Source organism: Corylus avellana, chromosome ca2 (assembly GCF_901000735.1).
Source record: "Corylus avellana chromosome ca2, CavTom2PMs-1.0".
Lineage (NCBI taxonomy): Eukaryota > Viridiplantae > Streptophyta > Magnoliopsida > Fagales > Betulaceae > Corylus > Corylus avellana.
Window position 1 is genome coordinate 91505 of NC_081542.1, and position 11051 is coordinate 102555.

Sequence of the window (11051 nt, forward strand, 5' to 3'; positions counted from 1 at the left end):
AGAGGTAGTTCAATCGGTTGGGACATGGGAAGTGAGTGGAGGTTGATTCCGTCATTCACGATGATGTCGTGAAAAAAAAACTTTCTTGCTATCTTCCTTCTCTCTAACGACGACGTCTCTTCCTCTAAGGCATGCTCTCTCTCTCTCTCTCTCTCTGTTTTTAGGGTTTTCTATTTCTCTGTTTTAAAATTTAACCGGTTCCTATCCCAGCCTCTCTAGATTTTCTCCACTAACTTCAATTTCTAATCAATCCCAGACTCTCTAGATTCTCTTCAACCTCTTTATAACTCAACCTGCAAATAGTGTTTTTCCCTACTCTCCACCGTCTCTTGATCTCTGTATGTTTCTTTGTATCTTTTACGTTTTCTTTGATTACTGAGAAATATATATATGAAATCTTATTGTGTTCAGAGATGGGTTTTATATATGAAATTTGTGTTCTATTACTGACAGTCTATTATTCGTATGTTTGCTTATAACTCCCTCGAGCTCAACAGAGCACAATTTCTTTCTTTTTAGTTCACACCTAAACAACCTCATAAGAGTTATGTGATAACTGAATCTCTAAGCACTTTGTCAGTACAAAATTGCCCAAATCAGAGTTAGTACTGGTAGCCTTGCTGTACACTGATGTTGTGGTATGTGCCTCCCCCTCTGCTGCCACTATACTCCTAATTCCCTCACCTAAGTATTCTGATTCTATATTTTCCTAATTCTGTATTATATATTAATTAATATATATTATTAAGTATTCTGTATTTTCCTATTTCTGTTTGATTAATACTTATCTGATTGTCTAAATTCACAGCACATATTCTTAAATCACGTGTTCTTACTTACTACCAAAAATAAATATTCAACAACAGAGAAAACTCATCTTAGGACAAGATCAATGAATAGTCCGGGCATATGAGATTGATGTAGGACAAAGGGCTTTGTATGACCTAGGATATACCTATTACTCTGTTTTTCTAATGATTAATGGGAATTGGGATGAGTATTGAATATGCTTAATTCTATATATTGGTTATATAATTTTGGTTTATTTGGAAGCAACCATATATTCCTGATAGTGCTCAATAGGATCCTACTCATGGAGATATGTCGTCAAAAAAAAGTTTCTATAGGTGTTTGATCATAGAGGTTTTGAAGGTGGGTTTTTTTTTTTTTTTTTTAAAAAAAAAAAAACTGAAAGTTGACATTTGTTGATTGCAATCCTTCTCCGGGTACAATTCTTCTTACTCTTGCTCTGTTTCTCAAGAGGGAACCAAAGGGAAATCGCGTGTGATAGTTTACTCTAAACAATATTATTAGCTTCGCATGTGTGTTTAATACGTAGGCATTTTGGGCATATTTTATATATTTATACCATTTCTTCAAATCCTTCTAAAGGGTTTTTGCCTTTTGATATGTATCTGCCGTCCTAAGCGAACCCATAGTTTTCACATTCAACTTTTATTTCTATATTTCTTGATGGCAGCTATTGATTGGAGAGTGAAGCAAATTTTTTTGGGTTTAAAGCAAATTTTCATTGATTGAGAATGTTCAAGAGTTTTTTTAATGCATTTTTTATATTTTTTACAAGTGTGCTTCTATATGGATATCAAATATAAAATAATACAATGAAAATTGCGCGGGTTATATGCTAGTTAACTTAACCATCGGAGCTATTTTTCGCCGACACATCCCGACAAGCTCTTATGCTTATTTACTATTCTAACACCATTTAGTAAATTGTTATAGTCATCCTCGTCATTGGTGTTTTCATCAGAACTATTTGTCGTCAAATGGGAGTCATGGGACCAATTGGGTTTGACTAAAACGGGTCCATCGTCTGAGGAGGACCCTAATCCAACAAATCGGGCCGGTCTGTGTGAGGGTTTGAACCGTTTGTTTTGTTGGCGAATAAAGCCATAAACACTGTAGCTGCTCAGCGGCAATAACAACTACACATCCAACGAAGACGGTGTGCTTCGACTATAACTTTGATTTATTTTCTTGTAATCGAAAATAACGATATAATTTTTGGTTTTAATTATAAAAAAAAAAACACCAATAAAGGTCCTTGCAGCTATAATAAGCAACAATTATGGAGATCCTGTTAATGGATTGAGAATGGTGGGTAGCAGTATAAGTGATAAGAGATATTCTTATATACGTGACTCTAAATGGCCTTCTGAAGCGGCCGATGTGCACCACATCATTGTTCGGAAGAGCAGCGCAAAGGGTTTACTTGTATACTTGTCAGCTCTTCTGATTTTAGCAAATGGGTTCCATCTTTTCCTTGTCAAGGTATGATGCTCTTGTTTTTTTTTTTTTTTTTTTTTTCCTAGTTTAAGATTCTTCCTTGTATACGGTTAATTAATAAAGTGCCTCTCCACGCGATTTGTGTCTATGCTCTTTAGATTCAAGTTCCAATTATGTGTAGGTGACAACCCAAAGCACTATGTGTAAACTCTTCGAGGGTGAACGCCATGAATTCATTTGATTTAGCAGTTTCAAATATGGGTTTGAAAAATAGTGATTTCCAAATGTAGTAGATGAAATGAAATTTTAAAAAATGTAGATAATTGTTTGCTAAAATTGTGATTCAGCCTTTAAAATAGTGCACCCAAACTGTTGATTTTTTCAAATGCACAAACGGGCGTATTGCACAATCCCCAGACCAAATGCACTCAAGTATTTCACATAATATAACTGGTTCTTCCCAACATGTTATATCAAGAGTGTTAGTTCTTAATTTCATATCCCTGGTAGTCAAGAATATGAGTTCATTGGTTTTGTTTGGCATTTTTCATGAATCTTGTTAAAGATTTTATGGATTCTTATAGAGCCTAAATTATTTGTTAGATGTTGACATTGAAAATCAACTAGAGTCGGTAGTTCTTTATTAAGCTTGTAGGTATCTAACACGATGACCTTCACTATAACAGGATAAATCAATTATCATTGTTTTTTGGAGCTTTCTTTTGGATGTATTCCTTGTCAAGCTCATGCTTCAAAGCCTGTTAAGAAAGGTGAGAACCTGAGAAACGGGCCTTTTTGTGCTCTGAAGTTTTATTGTGTATTCTGGAATCTTGTTGAGTAATTCATTTCTAGAATCGCTGTTATTGATTGCCTAATTGGTGTTTGATTACTCAGAGTCTGTTATAGTTATGCCAGCTTTTGGAATTCAACTTGAAACTCACTATGTAAGGTAATTGTCTTTCCGGCTTTTTTTTTTTTTTGTTTTTGTTTTTTTTTTTTTTTTTTTCATTGGGAGATATTTGCTGCATTTGGGAGTGAATCTATAAACCATTCTTTGTTTTAGGGTGTCCTACCAACATAACTATAAGTTTCTTCATGTATAGTATCTTTATACCAAAAGTTATTACAGTTTCCTTGTAAGGAACATTGAAGCCAAGGGATTGGATGCACAACATTCATAGCATCTTATAAAGTTCACATTTGGAATGAAGAACTAGTTTGATTAGAGTTCCTTCCTAGTCTCTACTATGCTAAAATGTTGAAAAGGGTGGATTTTATGCTGTTAAAATGTGTCACACTACATTGGGTTTAGGATGGAGAAAATCTTGGGTTTTTCTCTTTATTTCAATCTTACCATTATGCCTTACACTTTTTCTTTTTAAGCTGATTCTCTGACTGCATATGCATTCTCCAAGGCCTGAAGATTTTTCTGTCTAGTGTTCTTGTTCATCAGAAATATGACAAACCTTGTTTGGTGGTTGATGCAAATCTGGCAATAATCAAGCAGTTATACTTATAAATATACAGTCCCAGATTTTCCTAATATAATCTTGTTTTTGTGTTTCATTCTGTTATTTTCCCATGCAGTGGTAAAACTATCCGCCGCTTTGTACCCATTGACAAGATATTGAAACCTACGCTATAAGAATGTGTGACCCCTGTTACTTGTTACTGGAGCCTGTCTTTCATTGTACGAGGAGAGGCAGAACTGATGTTAGCTTTTAAGGTAAATGAATCTTGTTTATTTTAGTGTCCTGGACTTCCTTTTCTTTAGGAATAAATGTGATGCCTATATGTGGATTTTGGGTTCTACTGAAGCTGCTTAACAAGTCAAACGAGGTGATTGATCACCTATTCAAAAATAAAGCGAATAAATTACGGATTTTGAGTTTTACCAATTTTACTGTTTAATAGTTGACGTGATAAGCATGACATGAACTGACACTCAGTTTGTAATGAACTTGTAGTAAAAATTGTAGTATTCATAATAACACTCTTTTCATCATCCAGGAGTTACGTCCGCCGGTGAAAATGCTAGTCCCCATCTGGAAGGCCTTGTGTGCTGCCACTGGAAGTGGAGGAAGCTTCGACACACTTACTGATGATGGCCCATGGTGTTGAAGGATTTTTTTTTTAATTTTTATTTGATTTTAATCAAGAGCTGTGATGCACTTCAATTAGCAGAAATCCCACGTGTTAGGATGATGTGCATATATAATAGATGCATTTGTACTCGTTTCAACTAATACTATGTGTATATCGAAGGGAAATTCTGATTGTGGAGGGATGCTTGAAATATGTTCGTTCTAGGATCAATGGATATGGTTCATCTTCATCAAGATCAATGAACTTATTTGTCCTTAAATTTATACCATTTGGTTATGCTACAAAAGTTATGGGGACGTTCTCTGTGTTTACAATTTCAAGGGGATTCATGATTTCACAAATTTAATTTTTATCATTTTATATGTAGCACAATATTTAAATGACACGATACTATATACACAGTTTGATGTCACATATAAACCATGTGATATTGTTGAACATTTATGTAAAGTGGCGGAAATGGGTACAAAATTTCTTACAAATTGATGTGATAGTTTAACGTGTTATTTATCATACTAAATAATTAAAATTAAAATTTTAAATTAAAAAAAAATGTTACGTAAATTTATTAGGGAATTGTTGGAAAAATTTAGCATTTTTGTACATAATACACGTGAAGTTTACAGCCTAAAATGTGTCCCATTATCCCGTTTGATGCGCAATAGACAGATATAGCCAAGTGCTCGTCGGCAAGCTCAGGAAAAAAATAAAGAAAATGCCCGTAGGCATATTACGTCCAAAACGGCGTCACTTTCCTCCATTCTTCTCCATGACCAATTCCTTTCGCACAGGGATCAGAATTTTCTGATCAACCAACCGGCGAAACCAGAGCCGTCCCATCTCTCTCTTTTTCTCTCTCTGCAGGCATAATGTACCAGTGGAGGAAATTCGAGTTCTTCGAGGAGAAAAGCGGCGGGAAATCGAATGGGGTACCGGAGGAGGTGAGCGGGAGAATCGAGTGCTGCTCGAGCGGCAGAGGGAGGGTGGTGATCGGCTGCGACGATGGCATCGTCAGCCTGCTCGATCGCGGCCTCAACTTCAACTACGCCTTCCAAGCCCACTCCTCCTCCGTCCTCTTTCTCCAGCAGCTCAAGGTTCTTCCTTTTCTTTTATTTTTCTTAGCGATACTTTTTTTAGTTTCTCAGATGATGTGGGAAAATAAGAGAATATGAAAATTTCCGAAGCTTGTTTGGGATCTTGGTAATTGGGTTCGTCCATTTAGTTGCTGATTTGGGCAGCTCAAATTTTGGGTTTCGGTTTTGTGGGATTGGTTTTTGCGACTATTTGGTTGCTGAGGAAATGTGGGAAAGGAAAGGAGTTGAGATTATACAACTGGGTTCTTTTTTCTTTTTTGGAGTCGGACAGCTCAAAGTCCGAGTTTAGTCGCGTGGATTTGAAGTTGTAAAGTGTTTAATTGCCGACAAAAAATTAGATATCAGAATTGGCTTTATTCCTTTTTTTTTTGTTCCCAAATCTTTAGCGGCTCAAGTTAGTTCTGGGCTTATGATTATTCTTGTTCTGTTTTTAATGTTCAGCTGTTCAAAGTTTCGTGCTTTGGTTTTGTGGAACCTTGAGTTTTCTTTGGTTTCTGATAGTTTAGTTTCTAGGAAAAATGAATGGATTTAAAAGGTTGGAACTTGGGTTTCTAATTTTTTTTCATATTGTGTAGCCTCTATTGAAGTTACATCATGGTTTGAAGTTGATGCAAAATTTGTTTATGTTTATAACATCAGCAACGCAACTTTCTGGTAACTGTTGGAGTGGATGAACAAATATCTCCTCAGCAATCAGCTATGTGCCTGAAGGTCTTTGATCTTGATAAGATGCAGCCAGAGGGCTCAAGCATGACTAGCCCTGATTGTATTGGTATATTGCGGATATTCACTAATCAGTTTCCTGAAGCAAAGGTAGTGTGCTGTGTAGATGCTTATACTTGTCTCATTTCTTATCTGATTGCCTAGTTGCCTTTAATGTCTTGGATTAAATTTGTCTTGGTCTACCTGCCTCTGCACTTGCGTTTATCTTAATGGAATTTTGAAACCTATATGATATACTGCAGATCACATCATTCTTAGTACTAGAGGAAGCACCACCAATACTACTTATAGCTATTGGCTTGGATAATGGTTGCATTTACTGCATCAAAGGAGATATTGGACGTGAGCGTATCACCCGTTTCAAGCTTCAGGTGGATAACATCTCAGACAAAAGCCAGTCTGCGATAACTGGTCTAGGTTTCAGAGTGGATGGTCAAGTTCTTCAATTATTTGCCATTACTCCAGCTTCAGTTAGCTTGTTCAGCCTGCAGGATCAACCACCGAAACGGCAAACCCTAGATCAGATTGGATCCAATGTCAACAGTGTTGCGATGAGTGACCGCTCGGTATGCAGTTATGGGAGCTGTTCATTTTTATGTTGCCTCAATAAATGTGTTTTATATTCTCTAAGAAAGATAATGGTTTACATGTTTTTTTCTTATCAGGAGTTTATAATTGGCCGACCTGAGGCTGTATACTTTTATGAAGTTGATGGACGTGGTCCATGTTGGGCTTTTGAAGGAGAGAAGAAGTTTCTGGGGTGGTTTCGTGGATACCTTTTATGTGTTATTGCAGACCAAAGAACTGGCAAGAATACTTTCAATATTTATGACTTGAAGAACCGTTTGATAGCCCATAGTATAGTGGTTAAAGAAGTTACTCACATGCTTTGTGAATGGGGGAACATAATACTCATAATGTCTGACAAATCAGCTTTGTGTATCGGGGAGAAGGATATGGAAAGCAAGTTAGATATGCTCTTTAAGAAAAACCTTTATACTGTAGCTATAAATCTTGTTCAAAGTCAACAAGCTGATGCTGCTGCAACTGCAGAGGTGTTAAGAAAGTATGGGGACCATCTATATAGCAAGCAAGACTATGATGAGGCTATGTCCCAGTATATCCACACTATTGGTCATCTTGAACCTTCTTATGTCATACAGAAGTTTTTAGATGCACAAAGAATCTACAATCTTACGAACTACTTGGAGAAATTACATGAGAAGGGGCTTGCTTCTAAAGATCATACAACTCTTCTCTTAAACTGTTACACCAAATTGAAAGATGTGGAGAAGCTAAATATATTCATTAAAAGTGAGGATGGTATTGGGGAACATAAGTTTGACGTCGAAACTGCAATAAGGGTTTGCCGTGCTGCCAATTATCATGAGCATGCTATGTATGTTGCTAAGAAGGCCGGGAGGCACGAATTGTACTTAAAGATCTTACTTGAAGACCTTGGTAGATATGACGAAGCATTGCAATATATTTCAAGCCTTGAACCAAGTCAAGCAGGGGTAACAGTGAAGGAGTATGGTAAGATTCTTATAGAGCACAAGCCAGTGGAGACTATTGAGATACTCATGAGGCTTTGTACAGAGGATAAAGAATCAGTTAAGCAAGGAGCCTCCAGTGGTGCATACTTATCTATGCTGCCATCTCCTGTTGATTTTCTCAACATTTTCATCCATCACCTGCAGTCCCTTATGGATTTTCTTGAAAAATATACCGACAAGGTGAAAGACTCGCCTGCTCAAGTTGAAATCCACAACACGGTATTGGAGTTGTACTTGTCCAATGACATGAACTTTCCATCAATCTCACAGGCTAGCAACAATGGAGATCTTAATCTTGGAGCAGCTGGAATGTCAAGAGCTGAGTCCAATGGGAAATTTGCTGCTGATCGCAAAGATTCAGCTAAGGAAAAGGATAGCCTGGGAAGGCGTGACAAGGGGCTACGGTTGCTTAAAAGTGCATGGCCATCTGAGCTAGAACATCCGCTTTATGACGTTGATTTGGCTATTATTCTGTGTGAAATGAATGCATTTAAAGAAGGGCTGTTGTATCTATATGAAAAGATGAAACTCTATAAAGAGGTGATTGCTTGCTATATGCAGGCACATGATCATGAGGGATTGATTGCGTGCTGCAAAAGATTGGGGGATTCAGGTAAAGGAGGGGACCCATCTCTTTGGGCAGATCTGCTGAAGTATTTTGGTGAACTTGGAGAAGATTGCTCCAAAGAAGTGAAGGAAGTTTTGACCTATATTGAAAGGGATGACATCTTGCCTCCTATTATTGTTCTTCAAACGCTGTCCAGAAATCCATGCCTCACACTCTCTGTCATTAAGGATTATATTGCTCGAAAGCTTGAACAGGAATCAAAGCTGATCGAAGAGGACCGACAATCTATTGAGAAGTATCAGGTTGCTGCTTATTATTAGCTTTCTTTGAAAGTTCATCTGTTGTACCTATTTCTGTCATGGCACCCACTTTGGGTGCATGGTGCAATGATTTTCTTTGATTTTTTATTTATTAATTACATACATTTATTAAAATGTGCAGAACAGGGGGAAGTATTACCAAAATAGAAATAGCTCCTAAATTGTGAAAATAATCCCAAAAAATCCAACGGGTAAAAGTAAAAATATGAACTAGAATGGAATGGTGATAATGGCTTAAATGTGCCTATTTTCTTAATTAATGGCATGGCTATGATTTATTGTTCTGTCTTTAGAAGGCTTCTTTGGAAGGTTTGGTTGCAATATTTCTTGAACATTGTAGTAAACAAGGTGGGAAAGGGATTTACATATGCTTAATCAGAAAAGAATCATTCTGCAGACACAGTCATATTAAATCACTATCCTCATTCTTTTTATTCAATGAAAAGACCAAATTATTAAATGAGTTGTTCCAACTTGCAGGAAGACAGTTTGGCAATGAGAAAGGAAGTTGAGGATCTGAGGACAAATGCCAGAATATTTCAGCTTAGCAAGTGCACTGCATGCACTTTCACACTTGATCTCCCTGCAGTACACTTTATGTGTATGCACTCATTCCATCAGCGCTGCCTTGGTGATAATGAAAAGGAGTGTCCCGAGTGTGCTCCCGAATATAGGTCTGTTCTAGAAATGAAGAGAAGCTTGGAGCAGAATTCTAAAGACCAGGATCAGTTCTTCCGGCAAGTGAAGAGTTCAAAGGATGGGTTTTCTGTGATTGCTGAGTATTTTGGAAAAGGAATCATAAGCAAAACTGGTAATGGACCCACGGGTGGTGGTGGTGTTAGAGCAGGCAGCACTTCTTCCAGCAGTGGCCTCTGAGCCTTCTTGTTGCTTGCTTGTTTCTTTGTCTCAATATTCTGCCAGGAATGAGTTAGGGTTTGAATCTGCTGTTGTTGTAATCAATGGATGGAGAAACAAATTGGGAGCAAGGAAAGAGGTAAATAGATTCCTGTGCCGGGTATTGCTAGAAAATTTTGGGTAGAAGCGGGTTTGTGTGTGTAGAGGCTGAAGTTTGTGACGTCGTTTTTGGCCACAGCATTGGTGAGAAGCTGCTGATGCCAAAGCTAGCTTTCTTATATATATATATATATCTTGATAAATGAAATCCCATAACTTTTGAGTCTGAAGATCTTTTAAGGAAAGCATTTCCCTGCAAGCATGTGCAATTGGAGACTATGGCGCTCGATCTACATTCATAATTAACCTTGTCATTTATTTATCTTTATTTTTTAATGTATCAGTATATGGATTGCCTGTGACTGAGCTTTGTCACGCCTCACCATGTTGGTGATGTTCAATGCGCTATGTTCAGTTATTGTTATTATGATTATTATTTTTATTTTTTTTAAAAAAAATTCAAGTGATGAATGTCCTGATGGGCAGCTTATGGAAGAGACTAGAGAGCATGTGGGCCCTGTATATGCTTGGGAAGCCCACCCGAGCAGATGCGGGCTTACCTGCTCTCTCACATTGCATCAGGATTAGCTGTAATTTTTTGACTAGAGCAAATGAGAGAGTGCTCTACCCAGGTGTGGAGTCCACTTTCTCGAATAGGTGGACCACATTAGGGCGCTCTCTCTCAATTAGTTGCCAGCCAATTGGCCCAATTCTGGCAAAAAGTAAAAAAATAAAAATAAAAGAAACTTTTGAGATTGTCAGAAATTTGGAAAAAAACACTGTAAACACCCGAAAACGAATCTCACCCTCAAATTCAGAACTTTTCCGATAGCCTCGTGTTTGGAGCCCAAAATTTTGGTTGAACAATTTCTTGCCTTCTCGGGCAAACATTTGAATGACAACACACTGTTAGAGAAATGCTATACTTCTATCTCATTTTGTTGACGTGACATTGTCAATCAACCATTCGATCAATCATTGTTAAAAAAAAAAAAAAAAGTTAATTAATATTGCCACATCAACAAAGTAGAATAAAAGTGTATTATATATATTCGTGATTATATCCACCATCCCATTATAGAAGATGAAGGTACAAAATGAAGAAAAGAATAATATGTGAAGAAAAAATTGTGATTTATTATGCACACATGAATATACTTGATCATCAATGAGCTATCAGCCTACCCTAATACCTCTATACATGATATCTGGGTCCCGATTATACTAAAATGCGTATAAAGTGAGCTATACGCCTGATGACAAAGAATGGGTTACAATGAACGCGCCAATTACATGCATGTAGGGCTGCCACAATAATCCGGGGACACCTTTGGTGTCTTCTCGACTCTAACCTCTTGCAGAACTTAACCTCTCTGTCGCACGTTGAAAACTGAGTTCATGCCGGCGTAAACCACGCCACAACTTGTTAGAATTGTCATCCAAAAGTCCGAGCTTAGCTATCTGCTTGTGCAGGGCCTCCAAG

At 37.3% G+C, this 11051-nt stretch overlaps 1 protein-coding gene and 1 long non-coding RNA gene across 3 annotated transcripts; both read left to right on the forward strand.

Moving 5' to 3' along the window:
• Window positions 1–1612: 1612 nt before the first annotated feature.
• Window positions 1613–4394, forward strand: LOC132171986 (uncharacterized). 2 transcript variants are annotated; one of them, XR_009439103.1, is made up of 6 exons: window positions 1613–1966; window positions 2062–2292; window positions 2934–3017; window positions 3142–3196; window positions 3835–3973; window positions 4258–4394. It is a non-coding gene; the product is annotated as an uncharacterized LOC132171986 (long non-coding RNA). The 2 variants fall into 2 exon arrangements; XR_009439102.1 differs by having other exon boundaries at window positions 1618–2292.
• Window positions 4395–5059: 665 nt separating this feature from the next.
• Window positions 5060–9992, forward strand: LOC132169515 (vacuolar protein-sorting-associated protein 11 homolog). The gene is made up of 5 exons (XM_059580540.1): window positions 5060–5447; window positions 6087–6260; window positions 6413–6736; window positions 6836–8596; window positions 9095–9992. The coding sequence occupies exons 1-5, from the start codon at window positions 5223–5225 to the stop codon at window positions 9488–9490; spliced, it is 2880 nt and encodes a 959-aa protein (XP_059436523.1). The 5' UTR covers window positions 5060–5222; the 3' UTR covers window positions 9491–9992.
• Window positions 9993–11051: the final 1059 nt, after the last annotated feature.

Excerpts from the sequence above, each read along its gene's own strand:
- LOC132169515 (XM_059580540.1), top strand. The coding sequence starts at position 5,223 with ATGTACCAGTGGAGGAAATTCGAGTTCTTCGAGGAGAAAAGCGGCGGG. Across the intron at positions 6,261-6,412 it reads ATCAGTTTCCTGAAGCAAAG|ATCACATCATTCTTAGTACT; the intron begins GTAGTGTGCTGT and ends GATATACTGCAG. Across the intron at positions 6,737-6,835 it reads TTGCGATGAGTGACCGCTCG|GAGTTTATAATTGGCCGACC; the intron begins GTATGCAGTTAT and ends TTTTCTTATCAG.